At 47.3% G+C, this 23,165-nt stretch overlaps 3 protein-coding genes across 27 annotated transcripts in view; all 3 read left to right on the top strand.

Moving 5' to 3' along the window:
* Positions 1–10,772, top strand: part of wnk3 (WNK lysine deficient protein kinase 3) — a 39,273-nt gene extending 28,501 nt beyond the window's left edge. For 2 of the 4 annotated variants that reach the window (XM_084679296.1, XM_084679295.1), the window contains exons 18-25: positions 57–2,470; positions 2,745–3,003; positions 5,112–5,194; positions 5,336–5,685; positions 5,883–6,118; positions 6,383–6,478; positions 6,653–6,834; positions 7,245–10,772. In XM_084679296.1, the coding sequence (XP_084535422.1) occupies positions 57–2,470; positions 2,745–3,003; positions 5,112–5,194; positions 5,336–5,685; positions 5,883–6,118; positions 6,383–6,478; positions 6,653–6,834; positions 7,245–7,880 (4,256 nt within the window). In that variant the 3' untranslated portion in view covers positions 7,881–10,772. The remainder of the gene's footprint in view (positions 1–56; positions 2,471–2,744; positions 3,004–5,111; positions 5,195–5,335; positions 5,686–5,882; positions 6,119–6,382; positions 6,479–6,652; positions 6,835–7,244) is intronic. The other 2 variants (XM_084679297.1, XM_084679298.1) reach the window with 2 other exon arrangements.
* Positions 10,773–10,945: 173 nt separating this feature from the next.
* On the top strand, positions 10,946–21,607 carry phf8 (PHD finger protein 8). 4 transcript variants are annotated; one of them, XM_084680681.1, is made up of 23 exons: positions 10,946–11,032; positions 11,152–11,233; positions 11,840–12,173; positions 12,267–12,354; positions 12,550–12,683; positions 12,829–12,989; positions 13,486–13,627; positions 13,895–14,081; positions 14,516–14,678; positions 15,178–15,265; positions 15,597–15,703; positions 15,868–15,959; positions 16,063–16,152; positions 16,275–16,559; positions 16,676–16,758; positions 16,917–17,086; positions 17,339–17,424; positions 17,630–17,748; positions 18,156–18,502; positions 18,682–18,777; positions 18,892–19,001; positions 19,132–19,492; positions 19,583–21,607. In XM_084680681.1, the coding sequence occupies exons 3-23, from the start codon at positions 12,076–12,078 to the stop codon at positions 19,669–19,671; spliced, it is 3,096 nt and encodes a 1,031-aa protein (XP_084536807.1). In that variant the 5' UTR covers positions 10,946–11,032; positions 11,152–11,233; positions 11,840–12,075; the 3' UTR covers positions 19,672–21,607. The 4 variants fall into 4 exon arrangements, with proteins under 4 accessions (XP_084536807.1, XP_084536808.1, XP_084536809.1 ...); XM_084680682.1 differs by having other exon boundaries at positions 10,959–11,233; positions 11,840–11,893; positions 12,011–12,173; XM_084680683.1 differs by having other exon boundaries at positions 10,959–11,233; positions 12,267–12,352; positions 12,557–12,683.
* A 675-nt stretch (positions 21,608–22,282) lies between these two features.
* huwe1 (HECT, UBA and WWE domain containing E3 ubiquitin protein ligase 1) overlaps positions 22,283–23,165 on the top strand; it is a 41,465-nt gene continuing 40,582 nt past the window's right edge. For all 19 annotated transcript variants that reach the window (XM_084679077.1, XM_084679074.1, XM_084679064.1 and 16 more), the window contains exon 1: positions 22,283–22,408. The gene's annotated coding sequence lies outside the window, so the exon portion shown is untranslated. The remainder of the gene's footprint in view (positions 22,409–23,165) is intronic.

Here is a 23,165-nt window from a genome sequence, read left to right as displayed (position 1 = left end):
GAAATACCACGTGTCAATAACATGCACTAACCCTCCCCTCTCTCTGGCTGACGTAGAAGGGGATGGATCCCAGAGGCTGGAGTCCTTCACTGGAGCGCCCGCCTCGCCCCCCTCTCCCTCCCTGTCCTCCTCCTCCCCTCCTGTCTCCACCGCCTCCGCCCCCTCCTCCATGTCCGCCCCTGCCACTGCTGCCCCTGCTCCTGACACGACCGCCTCTGTCAGCCTCTCTGCCCCAGCCTCTACTCTCTCTAGCGCAGCCTCCGCTGTCCCCCCCGCCTCGGCCGTCCCGGCCTCCCCGGCCTCGGAACCCCTCGACCGAACCTCCAGAGCTGCCACCTCCCTGCCCGCCCGCGTACCCACTACTACTGCCACGGTGGCTGTCCCCGCTAGCATTGCTCCCAAAGCCAACGCTTGTCTAACCGAAACTCTCACCTCCCCTGGAACTACTGGTAGTTCCACCCAGGGCCAGGGTCACGGCCAGGGCCAGAGTCAGAGTCAGGGGGGTGTAGGTGGAGCTGCCTTGGGGCAGTGTGTTTCTGGAACGGAGCCCGCCTTCACCTCCACCTCTGTTCACTCTCCCCCGCCTGTTGCTGCGGCAGTGACCTCCCCTCCCGTCAGCCACTTTGGGCTGGAACAGCAGCCTCAGACACAGCAACAGAGACAGCTCCCAGTAACACCACAGCTGCAGGCAGTGCAGCAGTGCAGTCCTTCCCAACAACAGCAGCTTCTCGAACAACAGCAAACCCAACAAGTGTACCAAGAGCAGATGCAGCTACAGCAGCAATCACTGCAGCAGTCTCTCCAACACCTGCAGATGCTGCAACAACAACAACAACATACAGAGGTACACGTTCAGCTGGGTCAAACGGAGCAGCTGCAAAAGCTGCAGTCACTACAGCCACAGATTGAAGTCACACAAATGTCCCTTGGGCAGACTCCACAACCGTCTGTTCAACCACAAGCACCCCAGTACAGCCCACAGGTACACCAGTTACCACAAAAACAACCTGTAATGCCACAACAACCTGTCATGTCACAACAACCAGTAATACCACCACAACCTGTCATGTCACAACAACCAGTAATACCACCACAACCTGTCATGTCACAACAACCAGTAATACCACAACAACCAATAATACCGCAGCAACCTGTCATGCCACAACAACCTGTCATGCCACCACCACAACAACAGCAACAGTCACAGATTGAACTGCAGCACCAGCAGCAGTTAGACCTACAACAGACACTCCACTTCCAGCAACAGCAAATGCTTTTACAGCAGCAACAGCAACACCAACAGCAGCAGCAACAACAGCAGCAGCAGCAGCAACAGCAGCACCAGCAGCAACAACAGCAACAGCTGCAACAACAACAACAGCTGCAACAACAGCAACAACAACAGCAGCAACAACAACAACCACCACATCAACAGCAACAACAACAACAGTCATTTATGGCTACTGCAACCTTACAGCTAGACCAGTCAGCACAGCAGCAGGCTCCACCGCAGCCCCAGGCAGCCAGTCAGCTGTATGTCCAGCAGCAGTCAGCACAGCAGCTGAACATGGGCCTGATGCATCAGCTGCAGGGTCAACAGCAACTTTCTCAGCAGCTCGCCCAAGAGCCAACACAACAACAACAACAACAACAGGAGCTGGCTAAAGCTGTGGAGATGGCCTCCCAGCAGGTGCCTCAGGCCCAGCAGGTGCCTCAGGTGCCTCAGGCCCAGCAGCAGCAGACCGTTTTCCAGAAGCAGCCCTCTTTCCAACAGTCTGAGTCGGAGCTCTCCACTGGAGAAGCCAGTGTGACGGAGGAAACAGGCAGCCTCTCTGCCCCTCCACAACCCTCCTCAGACTCCTCCCTACCCGCCCTGCCCCCCCTGCCTCTGGGCGCCCCGGACTCCCCTTTGCCCCCCCTCTCCCTCACGCTGACCCCCTCCCCGGCCCAGCCCTCCTCCGTGGCCGAGTCGGACAGCGAGGGCCCGCCCAAAATCGAGTTTGTAGACAACCGCATTAAGACCCTGGACGAGAAGCTGAGGAACCTGTTGTATCAGGAGTACAGTGGTAGTGGGGCGGGGCCGGTGGGCGGAGTTACCGGGGCATCTGCCGCCGCCGCCACCTCGGTGGCCTCCACCTCAGCGGGAGGGGAGGAGTCCTCCGAGCCCCACTCACTCCCACCCTCGACCTTCCCCATGTCCCCCTCCTCCTCCGAAACGTCCCCGCACTCCTCCACCTCCAGCACCTCCTCCACCACCTCCCGGTCCTCCTCCACCTCCCCCGACCCGGAGAGGGGGAGAGGAGGGGCGGGGGAGGCGCCCAACGCGCCCCAGGACCCTGCGGCGCCCGGCCCAGTGGAGAGGCAGCCTGCCCCGTCCCTCCCCTCCCCCTCCGCCTCCCTCCTGGCCTCCCCCCGCCGGGACTTGGCCATGTCCCAGTGCCCGCCTGTGCCCGGAGAACCCACCATGCCTGTAAGTCTGGGCCCCACACCAGAGGTCAGCTTCGTACCAGTCAGTACATTTCTCAATCTCGAGTCCAATTAGAAGGGCTCCTTTGTGTACCTTACGTACGTTGTTTTATGGTTCGATCGAAATCCTTTTTGCTTTTCTTTTTTTTTTTTATGCCAGTGTTGCCTGTAGTGAAAACCTCTCTTTTTCCTCTCTTGAGTCTCTCACCTCCCTGCTCATCACCACGGACACTCACTGCTGTGCCCTGTCCCCCCCCCCTCCTCCCCCTTCCCTCTAGGCCGCCCCCTCACATTCTGACACCAGTACCCCAGGAGACGCCCCGTGGCCCCCCACTCAGCAACTCATCCCCCTCCAGCCTGGACCTCATCAACAGCAGCAGCACCACAATGCAGGAGGTGGATATTTTGGCCTAAACCTGACATGTCCTAGTATCAGAAATCCTGTTAGCAAGAAATCCTGGACTCGCAAATTCAAAAGCTGGGCTTGCAAACTGCGCCACTCCGCCAGCTTGTTCAAGAAGCCCAGAGTCCAGCAAGGTAGCGTCTTCTTAGATAACGAGAGAGAGAATGGGGTGTTGGGGGCGGGACTAAACACAGCCTTAATATCTAGTTCATAGTGTGTAACATAGTGATGCATCTTGTTAAAACTGACAGGCGTTATTGCCAAACAAACAATTGTGTTGTTACTTAGTTGTTGTGCTGTGTATATATATTTTTTGTATTTCTATCGTAATGTAATCGTCGTTGTTGTTTAGGTGTTGTTGATATCACTACATACATTCCTTATTTATTTTATGATTTTTTTGCAGAATGGCTTTACCAAGTTTCATTTGGGAACTTTCCTTTCTTTGCATGGGTTTACTCACCCGGGGTGGAGAGCAGTGTGGAGTGTAGAAAAGGGAGTACAGAGAGGATCAGAGTGTGATCTACCATGATGCAGGCCCCTCTGGTCCTCCTCCCTCACCCCTCCAGCCCCAGGAGACCACCTCCTAGCTGGCTCTCTGCCCCTCCTCCCTCACCCCTGCAGCCCCAGTAGACCACCTCCCAGCTGGCTCTCTGCCCCTCCTCCCTCACCCCTCCAGCCCCAGGAGACCACCTCCCAGCTGGCTCTCTGCCCCTCCTCCCTCACCCCTCCAGCTGCAGGAGACCACCTCCTAGCTGGCTCTCTGCCCCTCCTCCCTCACCCCTCCAGCCCCAGGAGACCACCTCCTAGCTGGCTCTCTGCCCCTCCTCCCTCACCCCTCCAGCCCCAGGAGACCACTTCCTAGCCAACTCTCTGCCCCTCTTCCCTCACCCCTCCAGCCCCAGGAGACCACCTCCTAGCCAGCTCTCTGCCCTTGCCGCTGGCACTGACAGACACATATAGACCACAACTTAAGGCTGCACTGTCAGACATACCAATGTCAGTTATGTAACGTGCCAGGCTGGGAGACTAAGCCAGTACCCGTCAACACGTCCTGAACACTCTGTTACATTCAGTATCAGTCATGTATTCCCCGCCACCCATGGCAAGATACAAACACTCTATACAGTTTGGATCCCTTACATTTGCTTATAGTGCAGAATCAGTCTTACACTCCAAAGAAAAGCCAATTGCCTTTTCTGTTTGTGATATCCTAGATTATGATGATTGTCATCATTTACAATATACATCACATTATTTTGTAGAATTTTTCTTGCATGTATTTGGTATTTGTGTGTTCAGCTCTAGCTTTAGATACGTGTATCTAGATGTATTGTTTCAACGCCATATGTGTGAACCTGTGCAGTCCAGGTGCACCGTGTGTTCGACATATGCATGTGTGTATACGGCAACACATCATTACAACTGTGAGTGTTACACCATCAGCTCCACACACATCCAGCTGTGCAGTCTCCATGCTGACCTCCCATGATGCAATGAACCCATATACACACTCTGCGTAAACAACGCTCCCGGAAATCAGACACCGCAGCCAGTATCACTGTTGAAGCCCGTGCCGACAGGCCGACAGGCCGGTGATATGGGTTACCCGGTGTGTGATTGGGACGTTGTGTGTTTGTGAGTGTGAGTGAGAGAGTGGATGTGAGGGTGGGTGGGGATATACCAACGTAAACTCAATTCATCTGACATCCCATCCGAATGCTTTGCTTTTTTATTCTTGTTCTTAGCTCTTTATTTTGGATTATTATTACTATTATTATTATTATTAATAATAGATGTATTTATTTATTTTATCTTTAGCTCTTTTTTAGCTCTTTCCCACACCCCATAACATTTGAGTTTTCCCCAAACACATTTGTACGTTAATTGTTTTACTGTCAGAAATGTTTATTTTTGTTGAATTGTCAGTATTTCCAATTGACTACCAATACATTGTCACACATACACATCAAAAGGCTGCCAGTAATGTGACGTCATATTTTAACACCGCATTTCCCTGTCTGTGGTGTTGTGTGTCCCTATCCATGTGTATGTTTGTACATGTGTCCATCCGTCTCTCTGTGTGTGTGTGTGTGTTATTGTCTTTTTTCCTGTTTGCATGTGTCTTTGTTCTCCTCCTTCCTTGGTCATGTGACTGTCTGTGCCTGTGTCTCTGTCGTCCTCATGTCGCTGCTCCCTGTTGGTTTCACCCCCTTCCCCCCTCCCCCGGTCTCTCTGTCAGATGGAGACTCCAGCCTGACGGTGAAGGAGGAGAAGGAAGACTCCTCCCTGAACGCCTCCCAAGCCCACCAGGGACGCTTTCAGGTAACTCCACCAGTTCAACCGTATCATCCTCTTTGTCGAAAAGGTTGTCGTCGAGCTCAAAGTCCCCCGAAAAAGGCTGAGCCTGAACTTGCGGGTACATGGTCAGGTGTATCAAAAACCAAACCTCCCCTTCTCTCACAGGTCATTCCAGTCTCTCCGGCCCCTGAGGCCTCTCCCCCCAAGGCGGCCCCCTCCGGCCAGGGGAGCGCTCACAGGAAAGTGGGGCGCTTCTCCGTGACGCAGGCCGAGGCCCGGAGAGAGGAAAGCAACGTCTCCGACAGCTCCCCGGCGTCTCCCGACCTGGAGAGAGAGCGGAGGAAGACCCGGGGAAAAGAGGGCGAGAAAGAGGAGGGCAAGAGGACCCCTGCCCCGGCCCACCCAGCTCGAGGCCACGCCTCCCGCGGGCACTCCCCTCTGGGCAGCAGCGACGATGACGAGAGCGAGCTGGAGGACGAAACCCTGAGGAAAGAGCTTCACAAGCTGAGAGAGAAGTGAGAGGAGGAGACATTTGTCAAAACACAGTTCAGAAGCCCTTAAAGTGTTTTTCGTCCCATTCAGACTCATCTAACCCCTTGTTCCCTATTCTCTCCCCTTCTGTCCATACCTTTCCTCTTGGCCATTTGACCCCCCAACCATGTTTGATCCCGTCCCCGCTCTGCCTGTCTTTGGTTTCCTCCCCTTCCCCCAGACACATCAAGGAGGTGGTCTCCCTGCAGGCCGAGCAGAACCGAGAGCTCCAGGAACTCTACCGGCAGCTGCGTTCCCTCAAGGACCACCGGCACAACCTGCCTCTCCCCCTGCCCCGCACGCCTCCCCTCCCCTCAGGACCCCCAGCCCTCTCCCCCCGCCGGCCCAGACCGGCCAAAGTCAAGCTCCGGCCACGGCCGCATTCCCACATGGATAACAATGGTGTGGTGCATTCCGGTAAATCTCCCCTCTCTCTGGTTCTCGTCTCTGGCTCTCTTCCTTTCCGGTCTCTCGCCGGCTCTGTGTCTCTCCCTCGACGTGTCCTCTCTCTCTCTCTCTCTCTTTCTCTCACTCCGGCTCTCTCTCTGACTCTCTCTTCCTCGCTCCACCTTTGGCTCTCATTTTTCTTTTCGCTCACCGACACTGACATGCAGCCTGTCATGCAGCGTCCACCGTGGTCCGTGTTCAGAGTAGCATGTGTGTGTTTGTGCACCTCTCCAGGGATGCAGCAGGCCAGCAGTTTCTCGTGCGGGGAGCAGAGCAGACTCCCCCTGTACTGCAACACAGAGAGCCCCCACACACAGACTCTCAAAAGAGGTGAGGCTCAGGACTTGGCAGGTTTCCAACCCCCCCCCACCCCCCCCCCCAAAAAAAAAACAACACACATTCATACTTGGCTGGATGGATGAGTTGGTGGATAGATGAATGGATGGATGTCCCTGGAGAGGAAGGAGAATGTGACTGAGCCCGTGCCCCCTCACCTCTCCCTAGACCACAGTCCTGCAGCCCAAGGCCTGGGCGCCAGGAAGAGCACGTTCACGGACGAGCTGCACAAACTGGTGGATGATTGGACGAAGGAGACGGTCGGCCCCGCCCCGCCTAAGCCCTCGCTCAATCAGATCAAGCAGATTCAGCAGGTGCAGGAGCTGGGAGGCTGGAGCCAGCCTACTGAGGTAATGCCCAAAAGTCACACCCTCCTGCCAAAACCAACGGATATAAAACACTCTTTCATGCCCTCAGCCATTTCACTGCTAAACTCCAGTAGTAAACAGTAATACCAGTTCATCCACCCAGTCATTAAAACATCGGGTACTGTTGTACAGTTTTTATTTTCCTTTTAATATAGTGTGATACTGTGTGTGTGTTGTGAAATTGTGTATTTATTATTTTCTTTTTACTGCTTCCAAACCATTTATTTTGCCCCATTAGGGGACATAAAAAGTTCTACTTATATCTCTTACAGTCTAAACAAATGCTGGACTTATATAGTGCTGACTATACTTAGGGATGGGGTGTAGATAAATGTGTCTCCTTGTTTTGTAATATTGACTGGGCTAATAAGTCCTGTGTGCTATCCCTCCAGGTGACTCCTCCAGGCTGGTTTCCGGTGGAACTCCTGAGCCCCCAGGCGCCCCCTGCGCCCAGCTCCCCCGGCCCGGCCCCCTCTCAGTATCCATCTGCTGGGGGGGGGGCCCTGCGGTCTCCGGGACCACCACCACCGCAACAACAAACGCAGATGACCCCGGTGCCGCAGCTGCAGCAAAGTGTCCATCTCCAGCAGTCGACCCTGGCTCAGCCTCAGACGCTCCAGCCGATGCCCTTTCAGCAGGCCCCTCTGCTCCAGCAACAGATGCCCCCGCAGCCCCTCACCCAGCCCGCCCCCCTCACCCAGCCCGCCCCCCTCTCCCAGTCCCAGCCCACGCCGCCGCAACAGGTCGCCCCCCTGCCCCACACCGCTCCGCTTCAGAATCCACCTCTGCTGCCTTCCCAGATCCCCCCTGCCGCCTCGCAGACACCCGGCCTCGGGCCCGAGTCCCTGCTGCCCGGCACGGGCGCCCCCTCGCTCTCACACGGAGGGGTGTCGGCCGCCGGGGGGGCCTTCTGCTCCTGCTCTTCCTCCTGCTCCTCCTCCTCCTCCTGTTCGACTGCTGCCCTGCCTTCCAGTGCCAAACGTCACCCGACGCCCCCAAACTCCACTCTTCCTCTAGGGCAGCAGTGAAGCAGTGACGCGGGGGAAAGGAGCTCTCCCGGGCTTGGAGGGAAGTCAAGAAAGATGGGAGTGGTGAAGAGCAAACATATTGAGAGTGGACGTGCGTATGAGAGCTGACTGAGAATGAGAAAATGGATGTGTCGATGAAAAGATGGAGAGTGAATGTGAGAGATGGTAGACTAGCATGTACAGAAAGAGGGCGGTATCGCGTAAATGGGCTTGGGCTTCTGAAATATGGTGTGTTTGGGTTGTTGAGTTGTACAAATTGTTGTCAATGTGTGCTTGTGTGTGTGTGATTGTATTGCCATTTATTTCCCAAGTACATATCCCTTGTGTGTTTTCAAACCAATTACTTGGTCTTTTCTCCACTCGGTCGGTCCTGAACTCTTCCGAAGCAGAGACGTGAAGGGAACACACACCAAATTTGACATTTAGTTTTTCATTTGTCAATGCTTGCATTGGAAGGACTATGAATTTTAAAAGTGCAATTACTAGCTGTCATCTAAATTGATAATTCTGTGTTGTCTGTGGTTTGTCAGGAAGGCATAAACTAAATGTTTGTTTTTTTGTTTGTTTTTTTGGAAGCACGTTGACAACATTCAGACAATTGAAATCAGCTGATGTTTTTAAACAAGTAGGCCTATAGCACAAATGTTTTAATGGGCAGTGACAAATTAGGCTGTTTGAACAGCAGCATGACTAAAAACAGAGCATGGCAATGTTATGGCTACCATCACTACCACAATGCCACTAAGCACACTGTTATACAGTGGAGAGCACGGCCTAGGCATGAACTTTGTGTATTATATTTTACATTGATAAGTAGTAATAATAATTTAGATTAGGCTAGAGACTATTTGAAATAACACAAGGATTTACCGAAGAAAACCTTTGAGGAATTTATTTTATTAGTCTATTGATCAAATTAACTTCATTGTTATTAGGTTTGGTGGACTTGAGGTTTACTGGAATCAAACTCATACCAAGACTGCATGACCTTACCTTGCCTGGATTTAGTGCAATCTGTTGACACAAATACTTAGCCTTCTCACGTCTGCCGTGCACAACAACCTGAGAGGATTTAACAGTCCAAAGTAAGTTACCAATATTCAAAATAAGCTCTTAAAATAATGTATTGAAATATCTGGCCGTACAACTCTCAGTGTTGCATATCAAGGTTTCCTACTTCGAATAACAATGAGAACTTAAACTGCCAAGCACTAATGGATTGGGGAAACCATGATGCTTTGTCCCTATGTTGCCTTTTAGAATGAACGTTTGTGAGTGTTTTATTTTTACTTTAGTGTGAGGTATAGGTTTGTGATAATGCTGTACTGCATCCAATTGTTTCCCTACTGCTTTTATGTAAAGCAACCTCTCACACAGTAGTTGTCACTGTACCTAATTAACTATGTTTACTTGGTGCCCAGACTCTTCTCACCTCAAGACACTGGGTGACTGGCCCATTCAAGCTGAAGTCTTAGTCTGATGTCAGACAGCATTGCAAGAGCCTCACTCTCCAGTTTGTCACATGTAATACTTCATCGGTGATGTGTTTTTGTCCTGAATGACTTCTGAATCAGACCATAGATGAGCTTATTGCACACTTGGAAAGGTTTACTTAATTCTGATTTGTTATTTCCACCATTTTCCATCTAACTGTATTTCAGTGGTGTACTGCAGGGATACACATGGAATAGATACATCTGTAGACTATGGAATTATCAGTGCACTTAGCCATATACACATTTAATAAAGGATGGATCAATATAACAATATATTTTCTGAAATCATTCTCAATACAATAAGTAAAAGAGCATCTCAGTAGTTTTTTTTCTTTCTTTAAAAAAATATTATAATGTCAAAGATTTTGTGCCACAGCAAAGAGGAGATTGTACAGTATGTGACAAACCGCAAAATGTGAGATGCACTTAAAGTGGAAGGTGAAACAGCTTGTGCTTTTGGTTGGTCAAAAGTTATTCTTGACAATTACATATGAATCTAGAATTAACACAATGGTTTTCAGTTGATGTTGTTTTTTAGAGACAACCCACATTTTCACAGTAATGTTATTATTAATGGAGGTGAGTTACTGATCTGTCAAGTCAAATTCTAACATGTTGACCCACACATCACATAAGATGTCATTCATTTATGATAGGAAATGTGGAAATCTCCCTGTCCTGAAGTGTTACCAAAATGTTATCTTAAAGAAAAAAATATTTTTGTATTTTGAAATGGGGGTTGTATAAAATGTAAAATGTGTTCTCTTCAGTAACTAAAGTCTGAGGTTATCTGAAACCAGAAACATTGGTTCTCATTAATGCTTATGGAGTTCCCCATGTCTGTGTTCCACCTATTCTGTTTTGAAGTGGGGTTATTAATTATATTTATAAGTCTACAAGAAGTTTTCTATTGGGCCCAATCCTCTGCGCTTGTATTATTTGTATTTTCTGTATCAGAGATACAGAGATACAGCCAAAGTAGTCATACATGTTTTCATTTACAACTTGTAGTGCTATTATTAAACAGTGGTGTTGTGTTGTAAACTGATCACTTTTCTGGGAGTTATATCTCATAATTACAGAAAATATCAATAATACAAAGGCAGTGGATGTGTTTAAGGCAGATGACAGTGAAGAGCAGGAAATAGATCTCGACCCTAATCCTAACAACATAACCAACAAACATGATGAGGCCATATAGAATCATAACTTGGGGAGCCCCAAAATGACCTGAATGAGAACCATGCAATGATTAAAAGGTGATTTGAACTGAAAGAATGGCAAAATCTATGTTGCTGGTCATTTAGCCTCTGTAAAATTTTAACTAATTCAATTGTTGATTTTATTTATGTTTTGTAACTAATCTAAATAAATGGTGTTTAAACATCAAAGTTGATATTGGAGTATTCATCGGCTCGTGTTAATACATTATTATTAGTACTTTACTATATACTTACTGCAAGAGTGACAGAGCTCATGTGGTTTACAGGATGGATGCATCCTGGCTGCTCCATCCTCGTCTTCTTTGCTCTTCATGCACAAGCCACAACTTTATTGTTCTCTGACAACAGACAGTCTACCAAATACTGCCTTTGAAATGGCGTTGCTGGATGTGTAGTTCTGTGATCTTTAAAAGCATAGTGCTTCCGATAAAAGGTTTTTATCTATTTGATCGTAAAATTGGTAACTTTTGGTGTTAAACTACACACTTTGATATCGTTTTGGTTGATTAGGAAATATAGTAACGGTTGTTGTGGAATACTTTTCCAATAAAGAAGGCCGCCTTCATCCTCGGCCTTTGGGGAAGGATTTATAGCCGCTTTCGAATGCTTGGCCGCTCCGCAACAAGAAATTACCGTAAGGAATCATGTCTGATGTTTTCTCTATATTGATTAATTACGACTTAAAAGTGAATATATATATGTCTCGGAAGCAAACTGCTATTTAATTGCATTGCTAATGCAATGTATAGTAGTTGTATTTAATTACCTTTTATGTTTACTAGCTAGCAAGCTTAAGCTAAACAAGGCTAGCTTGCTAGCTTAGCTACAGTACGCTAGGCTACTGTAGCACAGTTAGACTACTAGCTAATAGTCAATGCTTGTTGCTAAGTCGATAGGCTAACGTTAGCGCTCATTCTGGCCGGTCGAACAACGAGTAGTGCTAGCCTGCTAATGTTTGCTAACTTTGCTAGGTAGATCATTTCATATATGCTAGCATCCTTTCGATTCAGTTTAGCAAAAGCTAGCTAGCGATCCTATTTCTACAGATTGAGTATTTGATAGCCCCGCAGAGGGTGTTCCCTGTCCAGCTTGGACCTGCTAGTATAACTTCTGTAAATACATGACATCTTGTATTATGAAGTGTTTACGCATGTGGTTGTGTTTATATATATAGCTCCATGCAAGTGCTTACAACGCTCAGCAAAGAATCAACTCATCAGTCTGTCTCTTTCTCCCATAGGCACCTAACTCGAGAATGTTTTGTCCCATGTTTGGCAAGAGGCACCTACATCAAGTGAAGTGACAGCAGCAGTTCACCTGTGCTTCTTCTGCACTAGTTTTATCTAGACTCCAATGCAACCGTAACATAGTGTTGACTTTTGTCAAACGACTTGGACCCTTTTTTGTGTAGGTCTGTTTCTACCAAGAGTGGACTGATATCTGACAGTACAGATCTAGTTTCCATACAAACCCGGTATGGCGTCTGTACCCGTGTACTGTCTGTGTCGCCTACCCTATGATGTCACACGCTTCATGATTGAGTGTGACATTTGTCAAGACTGGTTCCATGGAAGGTAATTGTTTGACATTTCAGAGAGCTGTACCATGTTGTCAGGGGTTTGTATTCAAAAACTTGAGTAAAATGTGCTATGCTGTGTTTTGTGCAGTTGTGTTGGCGTCGAGGAGGATAAAGCAGCAGAGATTGACCTGTATCACTGCCCCAATTGTCAGGTCAGCCACGGGCCGTCTGTCAGTAAGTCCTTTCTCTTTGAATTGACCTCCCTGCCTTCCTTTTATCTCAGTCCACCATTGTTTGTCTTTATATTCCCCTGCTTGGGTACGTGTGGATATCCCTCTGCAGAATTCAGGCTGCCGTGCAAACCAGGTTGTGTGTTTCAACCAGCCATGTGAATTAATTGGAGTTTTCTGTGTCGTTTCCACCCTGCATGTCTTGCAGTGCGGAAGCGCCGAGGGTCGAGCAAGCAGGCCGACTCCGGAGGAGCCGGAGGAAGAGACGGTGGTCGACCAGTCAAGACAGGAAGCCCCCAGTTTGTTAGAGAGCTACGCAGCCGCACCTTCCCAAAGTAAGGATCCCAGACCTTCATTTGCGTTTGGTTCTTTATCATCGTGGCATGGGAATACACATTGCAAACGTTCCCCAATAGAGAATATTCTTTTGCCTGCTTATAATATGGTCTGTGTGTGTGTGTGCGTGCGTGTTCCACCCAGTGCGGATGAGGTGCTGCTGAAGCCGTCGGGGGCCCAGCTGACGGTGGAGTTCCTGGAGGAGCGTTCCTTCAGCGTTCCCGTCATGGTGCTCAGGAGAGACGGACTGGGCATGAACCTGCCTCCTGCGTCCTTCAGCGTCACTGACGTGGAGCACTACATAGGTAAACCTGACCTGACCTCAAGCGTAATATTGCTTTCATGCAACAATCCCACATGTGCCATTTATTAGTAAACAGTATTAAGCGACAACAGATGATGGTTTGTTTGTAAATGTATTGGGCTCCACCAACACAAATAGTTTTGTTCGTGGACTGGCTGAACTGTTTCTGCACACTATCTTGCTACTGTGTAGGTCTACATGTCGCAGGCCTTGGTATCATGTACACGTATGTGGATGTAGCTATCACCAGTGAACACATGTTCATTTTGAGCTGCAAACTTTGTAACAATGTTAGAACAGTCGTTGGAATGGTGGAGTGATACACGCATAGTTAATAGATCATGTGTGCATGGTGGAGGGAAAAATCTCAGCACTGTTTTACTCTCAATCAGTGCTCCAATCAAAACTAGCTGCTGTATAATTGAATGCAATTCATGTCCGTTTTTGGATTAAAGCTCAAAAGTGGTTGTACGAAACTTTTATTTGCTCGAATTCAGGCGCTGACAAAGAGATAGATGTGATCGACGTATCCCGCCAATGTGACCTGAAGATGCGTCTGGGGGACTTTGTGGAGTACTACAACAGCCCCAACAGAGAGCGGACCCTCAACGTCATCAGCCTGGAGTTCTCTGAGACCAGGTACACCACAACAGCCCTCTTTAGCCGCCTCCTCCTACTGTCTGGGAAGATGCCGGAAGACACTCCTAAATCCAACGTGGCATTTGTCTTCAAGCCCGTCAATAAACCTACATCACTAACTAAAGTGAGGCCTCCTGAAAGTGCCAGACTATTCTACCGCAGTTGTTTTAAGCTGAGTTGGCGGTACTCTGTAATAAATCCCAAAAGGGCTGAGTAGCAGTTGGTTTTTTTCCCTCAAATACAAATTGCTCCCACAACCTCTCCTAGGTTGTCCAACTTGGTGGAAACTCCAAAGATTGTGAGGAAGCTCTCCTGGGTGGAGAACCTGTGGCCTGAAGAGTCTGTGTTCGAGAGGCCCAATGTCCAGAAGTACTGCTTAATGGGTGTGAAGGACAGCTACACAGACTTCCACATTGACTTCGGAGGCACTTCCGTGTGGTACCATGTCCTGAGGGTAAGGAAGGAGGGGTGGAGGAACTACATTTAGGGATAGGATGGCGAATGGGGCAAAGGATTGGGGAACGTGGGTATAGCCCTCATCAATATGTAAACAGTGTAAAACATGGGTTACAGACTTTAATCTTCCCAAAGGTTTTTTTTTTCCTGGCTCAACATAGACTTTGGGGGAGATTACTGATTCTCTGAGCTGGAAGATAAGGGGCCGTCTTAAATTTAAGCCCACCTCTTTCTGGAAGGGTTGAAGGGTTTACATGACATGCATACTTTGCAGATCTCCGCCCCCAGCAACATCACTTGTCATAAGATACAATTCAGCATCCTTCCTGTTGTTTTTAATGTGTTCAAAAGTCTTATTCGTCATTGTGTTCAGACCGTGATTGTATATCTTGGATTCATGTTTATGCATTGTCTCTATCTGTGTGTCTTCAGGGTGAGAAGATTTTCTACCTTATTTCCCCCACACCTGCCAACCTGGCACTCTTTGAACGTTGGAGCTCCTCGTCCAATCAGAACGAAATGTTCTTTGGCAACCAAGTGGACATGTGTTACAAGTGCTCCCTCAAACAGGGAAACACCCTCTTCATCCCAACAGGTAAGCACCAACCTTGTCAGGGGATTGCCTTGGTATGACCTTCATGTTCTTCAAGGGGGGCACTGTGTTCTTCAACTCTGCATGTTGGGCTTGTTTCGTGGACACACAAATGCAGTTTGTCATCTGTCTCAACAATTTACATCACAATCGTTCACTGGGAATGGTTTTTAGTCTGTGAGAGAGACCCCTATTTAACTATGGGGGAGACCCTATTTATCTATGGGAGAGAGAGAATATTTATCTATGGGGGAGAGACCCTATTTATCTATGGGAGAGAGAGAATATTTATCTATGGGAGAGAGAGCCTATTTATCTATGGCAGAGAGAGCCTATTAATCTATGGGAGAGAGAGCCTATTTATCTATGGCAGAGAGAGCCTATTAATCTATGGGAGAGAGCCCCTATGAGGTTTGAGGGATTCCTGATTGAAGTGCCTGGAGTGTTTCAGATCAAGCTCATCAGTGGTTGTAATCTGGTGTGGTTCTGTGTTGTGTTTCAGGGTGGATCCATGCTGTGCTCACTCCTGTAGACTGCCTGGCATTTGGTGGGAATTTCCTGCATAGCCTCAACATTGACATGCAGCTCCGGTATGCCCCTTTTACATGCTGAACAAAACATATGAATGCAACCATTTCAAAGGTTGAAGGTCATATGAGGACGTCCGTTGAAATTCCATTGAATAAGTGAATTGGTTCCTAATCTGTGGATTTAGCAAGAGAAGTCTTTTTTTTTCTTTTTCTTTTTTACTTCAGCCCGTGAAATGTTGGACCAACATTTTACCTGTTGTGTTTGTTTTGTTTAGTACCTATTTCAAATCATAGTAATCCTTAGCTTTTTTTTGTGAGTACTTGAATAGGATACCAATTTTTTGTGAGGGAGTATGTTGAATTCATGCTGTACACTGTGTTTCCTCACCAGAGCATACGAGATTGAGAAGAGGCTGAGTACAGCCGACCTGTTCAGGTTCCCCAACTTTGAGACAGTCTGCTGGTATGTCGGCAAGCACCTCCTTGACACATTCAGGGGTGAGTTTTCATTTGATCTAATCTCGGATCAGATTATTTACTGCTTTCCATCATCCCCTCCACTGTCCTGTACACTGGTTTGGTGAATGGACATACAAAAAACAAAAAGCGGGTCCAGCCGCTCTACTGTCGCTTCAACAAGCTTCCGCCGGTGTGTTTGCCAGGTCTGAGGGAGAACCGCAGACATCCTGCCACCTACCTGGTCCTCGGGGCCAAGGCTCTGAACAACGCATTCCAGACCTGGACCCGCAAGGAGGTCAGTGCAGTGGGGCTCAGCAACCTGTCAGCACCTTGGTCAGAATGTGTGTGTGTGTGTGTGTGTGAGTGAAATGTTTGACATTGTGCTCGGACCTGTTCAGGCACTCTCTGAACACGAGGTGGAGATCCCGGAAACCATCAAGACTCAGCAGCTGGTGAAAGACCTGGCCAAGGAGATCCGCCTCGTTGAGGTAAGCCCAGATGTCATGCGTCTTCTGAATCTTTTCCCGCCCATTATATTCACAGAATATAACGATTGACGTGTGCAAAATTGTCTGTCCCAAACAAATGTTCTCCTCCCTCTCTGTCACAGGACATCTTTCAGCAAAACATTGGTCGTACCGGACTGCCCAGTTTCCCCTCCCCCCTGTCCAAGGCTCCCCTGACAGCTGCGCAGAACCCCGGACGGCCCCCCGGCAAGAAGAGAGGCCCCAAACCCAAGGATGGAGGAGGGGGTGTCGTGGGGTCCCCGGGGCCCAAGAAGAAGGGCCAGAAGAGCCTGCTGAAGGCAGAGGCCGGGGAGTTGGACCTCCTGGAGATCCACACCAAACACACGCTCAAGAAGTTCCAACCTGGCAAGTCCAAAAACAAGAACAAGGTAGGACCCGTCATCCAGAACAGGAGCTCAATGTCTTTGGGCACCTGTGACTGCGTGTCCTCCTTTTTTCCCCTCATTTATTTCACATGTTCTCTTTCACTTCTCCCCCTCTCCAGTTGGAGCTACCGCTGGAAGAGTTTGAAGGCAAGCTGAAAAAGAGCAAGCTGAAACTGGTGTTGACCAATGGCAAGATCCAGGGGTGAGTAAGAGTTTGTACAACATGGCGTTGAGCGAACTCCCATTCAAACACGCTGGTTGAAAATGGAGCCCTCGAGGTCAACAGGCTCTTCCACCGTATGCAAATACAATCTTCTCTGACGCGTCCCCTGCTTTACACAGTGGTGTCTCTGGTTGCAGGAAGAAGGGGGGGCGTTCTGGCAGTAACGGGGCGGGCAGTGCCCCCCTCTACCAGAACCTGGGCACTAGCTCCAGCCTCTCCGACTTTGAGTCGGAAGATGAGTTGCAGATAGACGAAACTCCGCCGCCACGACGCAAGTCTGCAGGGTCCAGCAAGAAGAAGCTGAGTGGTGAGAAAAGAGGCTTTGGTCTGTGCAGTGGAAGGATCCAGTAAAGGCTGTAATGCACTTACACCGTGGTGCACTTTTATTCCATTATGAAACAAATGCCGTTTGGGCTATTCTCCTTGATAATGATGAAACAGTTCAGCCCATTTCAAAGACTCCCCTGAGTTTCTGTATTGAATGCAACCTTGCTGTGAGGTTGAGGAAACACTTGGACAGGGGTGTTGAGAGGTGTTTCAACCGGTGTGTCTCCTGCAGGTCTGCCTAGAAAGCTGCCCCGAGCCAAGCCCTGCTCCGACCCTAACCGCATCAGGGAGCCAGGAGAGGTGGACTTCGACATCGAGGTGAGACATACAAAAAGGAGGCAAATTTGCTGTGAACTAGCGCAACACACACGTCATCAAAACCAACCACATTCCTATGATGTTTGTTGAACACGTTAACGTAAAACAAACGTGTGCCGCGTCGCGTCTGAATACGAGTGAGGCCGCAGAGACGTTGGGTGTTTTTTTTTTCCTTTTTAATTTGTATTTATTTCTTTTTTTGTAGGAGGATTACACCACAGACGAGGAGACCCTGACCGTCCATGGGGTGAAGGGAGGCGCCGGGGGCATTCTGGACCTTCTGAAGGCCAGCAAGCAGGTGGCAGGGCTGGACTCTGCTCTGAGGTAGGTCCTGGCATCGCCTGCCCTGAGCTCACTGACATCACTCTACATAACCCTCCTGGATTTAAATATTCAAACTGTGGCCCGATATTCAAATCTTCTGAGATTTCCCCGGGGATTGTGTAGATGGGATGAACTATCAAGAAAACAGACACGTTTGGAAAACATGTTGACTGTATTGATGCTTTTATGGAACAGGAATACCCAGCTACAGATGTACTACTAAAAAATAACGTTTTTTTGTCTTGTGTCATCCTCTCACCTTGCATTTGGGTATCTGCTTGTTGCCATTCAATAAGAATACAAAGGAAATATTGGCTGAGGCAAAGTCAGTGTTCCCCGCGGTTTTTATTTGGAAATCAACAGACTAATTGGGGCCGTTTTCACCCGTGCCATTTCTCTCCTCTAAGCGAGGAAGCCCCAGCCTCCCCCAGCACGCGTGACGCCATCCAGGGCATGCTGTCGATGGCCAACCCTCCTTCCTCGTCCTCCTCCTCTTCCTCCTCCTCCCCCCTGTCCATCTCCGGGGGCCTGTCTGAAGGCTTGGCTGTGGTCAAGGACAAAGGGGGCCGGGCGGTGTGGGTGACCGGAGGAGCCAAGAAGACGGGAGGCGGCGGCGAGAAGAAGAGCGCCCTCCCTCGCACCGTCCAGCGCCCGGGGAAGCGTCCGGTCAAGAGGCCAGCGCGCCACCTCAGCGACGAGGACAGCCCAGACGAGCAGGAGACTCTGGGCACCTGTTTTAAAGACTCTGACTATGGTGAGGCATGGTTTGTGGTGAAATGTACTCATGTACACACACACCCCTACTGCTGACAGGTTACCGCCCCTTTGAGGCAGCCGGCTCCTCACAGCCCAGTTGGTCACTGTTAATGATTGAGATAAAGTCCAACATGCCTTGTTATCCAAACGTACTCTAACCCTGCTTTGTTTTTTCAGTTTACCCCTCCCTGGAGTCTGACGAGGAAGACCACGCCAACAAAGCCAAGATGAAGAGGAAGAGGAACTGGGACGATACACCTTGGAGCCCCAAAGGTACATGACTTTTTTTCTTCTTTTTTTTTTTTTTTCATAAAAAAAAAATATCCCTGTTTTATCAAGGAAGGTTTCTGTTTAATCCCTCCACGATATTTCCCTTGTTTCTCCTAGCTCGGGTTCAGCCCACCCTCCCCAAACAGGAGCGCCCAGTGAGGGAGGGGGCCAGAGTGGCGTCTGTGGAGACCGGCCTGGCGGCAGCCGCTGCCAAGCTGGCACAACAGGTAGGAGGAGTGCCCTGTGTATGTTCTGGCTGGGCGTGACCAAATCTGACAATGTCTATATAGACATGTCATCGACCAAGGGACGTTTTGAACCGTTGTCGATTCACTTTTATACTTTCCTCCATTTTAGGAGCACCAGAAAACCACCAAAAGGAAGTACACAAAAAAGCAGCGTCCGCCTGCCCCTCCAGCCCCCCCACCCCAGGCCGACCCATCCCCTCCCTCGCCCCCATCGGCCCCAGAACCAGAGCCAGCTGCATGCAGCCCAGACAGGAGGGAGTGCTACTCTGCCAGCCTGCTGGACCATGAGTACACAGCCGGCCCAGGCCCCTTTGGCCCAGGAGGACCCAGGGGCAGCGCGGCCATGGCCCCCGGGGTGTTCCTCACCTCCAGGAGGCCCTCCCTCTCCCCCCAGAACAGCAGCACTTACTCTCCCTCGGCAGCCTCCCCTGCAGGTCTGGCAAGCCCAGGCTCCGTGGGAGCCGGTCAAGGTACGTACCACAGATACTCTTGGACACCACACATTGCACATGCGACATGTCTTTCTTTCGTTAGCTAATGCACTTCTTCATGTTTTTCAGGTAAACGTCCAAAAAAAGGACTTGCAACCGCGAAACAGAGACTTGGGAAAATTCTGAAAATACATCGCAATGGCAAGCTTCTCCTGTGAGAGTCAAGAACAATGCTTTGAGCAAGATTTTTGGGTTTTTTTGTCTGAAAGATTCCTGGAGGACATTTGGATTTCAGTAAAGACAACTTGAAGGACATGGCCGCTTTAAGAAAGACTGATTTATATTTTGTATATATTGTTTTATTTAACTTTTAGTTTCTGTTTGGCATCTTAGTTTTTGATATACTCTTTATCAAAACCCCCAGTCCCTAAACCAACCTCATCATTTTGGTCCCATGCTTCCCCTTCTATTCATATCTGTAATAGTAGAGCATGTTGTGACCAAATTCATGCACATCTCAAAGCAAAGAAAGGGGAGAAAATGTCTGAATAACGGTAAATTGGTCAATGAAATTAACACCCACAAATTGAATGTACATGCAGAAAACATGTACTGTTGATATTGTCAATGAGAAAATAATGCAAAGCTTGATATTTGATTATCTTGTTATGCCCTTTGACTTTCAGAGTTTGTGTTTTCGTCACAGGCTTGTAAAAGGGAAAATGACTATGTAGTCGGGGGTTTATGGACTCATGCTAAATGGGACTCTATTTGTTTATGATGATATATGAGTTCGACTTTTAAATACGTGTGCATGTGTTTAAGGGGTCATTTTTTGTTTAGTTTTAAACCTAATGATCATCAGCCAGCTATTGTGGAATTGCATCGTAAACCTTGCTACAGCAAATCCTTGATGAACAGAACACACGTTATTCAGAATTCAGCCCAAATTAGACGTTTGGATAAGTATAAATGGAGTTTAAAATGTTGAAAGTTTAAGGTGCTTACAATTAACATTGGTTTAGTTCATTCATATACAGATGGGTATTTCGTATGTGCTTGTTGTAGCATGACATCCCACTCTTGCCCTGTATTTTTCTCATGTTATAGTTTTTCCCCTCAGTCTGTTTATCGTTATATCCCCTCCCCATTTAGTCGTGTTTCTATCCAGCCCACTGACACGTAGGATTATTTTGTGAATCATCTTTACAATAATTGTTGTAGATATTTAAGTAATGTCTCCCAGAGTTTGATTGTTCAGTAGATTTATTTTTAATTTGACATTGTTCTTTCATAAGTAAAGGACAATTAGGTTTTTTTTATGTGTATATATTTACATTTCTATAGCCATCTGGTCAAAGCAGTAATGTAGTAACACAGACTCTAGTTCCTAATATTTTCATCATTTGTTTCCAGGAGTCCATTACAGATCTAAAGCTTCAGAACAATGGATGGATTTTTATTTTATCTGGAACAGATGTTCGGTGGACAACATTCTAATTTTATGTAAGGACATTAAAGTTAGTAACAGTTGAGACCTTCACATTATGTAAATAATTGTTACAATCTTCTTCTTTTTTATAGTTAAGCAAAAAAAAAATGTTAAAAAAAACATTTCTTAACATACCTTGTACAATATTCATAAATGTCACTTGCAAAATGTATGAAATGGTAAAAGGTTGAGTTTTGTTAATTTGTATGCAGTAATTATGTCATGGTTAGTTTGTCATGTTGTATTGTTAATGTAAAATGTTTGTGCTGAATAACTGCCCTTTTTTGTTTCATTTCTTTTGTTTTATAATAGTAATGGTCATATTTACTCTTATGTCAATGTTCTATATGGTAGACATGGGTGTAAGCATTGACCTGTAAGAAAGAATGCATTTGGCATTGATTTTGATCTCAAACTTCTGAATTGGTTGCCTGGTAACATAACAATGGGCCAGCACTGCAGCATGAATGTTTGGTTTTAGTTTTCATTCCATCATGACATACCACAGAGAATGATGGCTTTGACGCAGATTTCACTTTCACAGTCCTGTATGTTTGTGCTTGAGGAACCTTCAATTATTGTGGCAAGGAGCATTTACATTGTATTAAACACCCATTCTTTATATCTTCTTGGATTACCTTTTTTTAAACATAACATTTTTACCCATGGCTTGACTTTAATCTGTGACAATAGAACACAGATGACAAAGAATTACGAAAAAAAACTACGTTTCTATACTGAATGTTTGTGTTTCAATAGTGGATTATGGTGCAGTTCACAATTTCTCTCAGGGTTTATTTTATATCTCTGTTTTGTTACTAGCTTAAGTGATAATACACCAAATTTGATTATTTACATTAAGAGTTAGGCTTAAATGTGAGTCTCATTTGTAATTATTTATTGAAAACACTGCAGATGTTTTCTCCTTGATTTCAGTAAGCTTCAATGCATTTTCATGTTAAGCTGAATTAAAATATATTTTTCAAAGATGTGTTATGTGCTTTATATGCACCTTGGTTGATGTAGTTATTTTTCATAATTGCCTAATGAGAGACTGATTCAAATCAAGTTTGGGAAAAGTAATTAATACGATTTAGGTCATGGTAGGTTTGTTCATGTTGTAATTAAACATAGCCGACTGTTGACAGCTTACAGACTCCATCGTCGTTTAGAATGCAAGTAAGGATGACTTGTTATATTAGTTACATAATTACTGTCACATGATTGCCCACTGAGAATATTACTTTTGTGTGATGTTTTACGTGGTTATTTTCAATAAGGACACCTGTAGCAAACTGTTAAGAGTCACAATCTGTGGGTCACATTATGTCGTACGTACTTGAAAGCATGGGAGTGCCCAGCTAGCCTGACATAGGACGCGCAGAAAGATTCTCGCGAGATTTGAGTCAACCCTGTCCTGCTCAGTAGTGCAAGATGGAGAAGTGAAATGAACACGCATGAAGGTAGGCTAAAAGAGGCATTCCTACATTAGGCTTTGATCATTAGGTGATAAGGGATTTCAATTGATAATCTATAAAAAACACTGTTGTTCTTATCTGTATCGGTTTGCTACAAATGGCCATATAATTGGCGTCTTTTAAGGGTAATGTCCGGACATTCTGCTGTGTAGACCGCCATTTTTAATTTAGCCGTGGACCATGATCCTACCGATTGTGAGAGCATTGTGGTGCGCTTAATGCACGCGCGAAACTCACTCACTGACTAGCACCACATACTGCTGCTCATCGCTAGCTAGTTAGCTTGCAAACTGTCTTTGTGTCGTGTAGTTAAATACTTTACAACCGGCAAATTCCCTACTGAGAACCACACTGTCAGATTGCGGAAAGAATTAGGCCTGTGAAAATACTTCGCAAGCTGTTTGAACTGTCACACGATTGAGATGACAGGTCCCTCAACAATAAGGTATTTTGCTTGAAAACAGCCAGAAATACTCCCATCCTGAATAGCTAGCTAGCCAACCAACTTATTAAATAATATGATCATAATGAATGTGTAATGAAGTGACAGTTCTTCGGTTTACTCTGTTACGATTTAGTCAGGTCAACCAGTTCTCAACATACAGTCATCATGTAGGCCTTGCAAGGTAGCTAACTGACAAAATAGTGCAATGCGGGTCAAGTTCAACTGTAACCATGGTGTGTCTTTATAGTGAATAATTCGGCATGATATAGATAGACCACGGAAGTCATCATGACTGTT

This window comes from Hypomesus nipponensis, chromosome 18 (assembly GCF_054491055.1).
Source record: "Hypomesus nipponensis isolate SF chromosome 18, ASM5449105v1, whole genome shotgun sequence".
Classification (NCBI taxonomy): Eukaryota; Metazoa; Chordata; class Actinopteri; order Osmeriformes; family Osmeridae; genus Hypomesus; species Hypomesus nipponensis.
The sequence above is the reverse complement of the archived record's forward strand: the minus strand, read 5'-3'. Positions and strand labels throughout refer to the sequence as shown.

Excerpts from the sequence above, each read along its gene's own strand:
- phf8 (XM_084680681.1), top strand. The coding sequence starts at position 12,076 with ATGGCGTCTGTACCCGTGTACTGTCTGTGTCGCCTACCCTATGATGTC. Across the intron at positions 12,174-12,266 it reads CAAGACTGGTTCCATGGAAG|TTGTGTTGGCGTCGAGGAGG; the intron begins GTAATTGTTTGA and ends TGTTTTGTGCAG. Across the intron at positions 17,425-17,629 it reads AGGTGGACTTCGACATCGAG|GAGGATTACACCACAGACGA; the intron begins GTGAGACATACA and ends CTTTTTTTGTAG.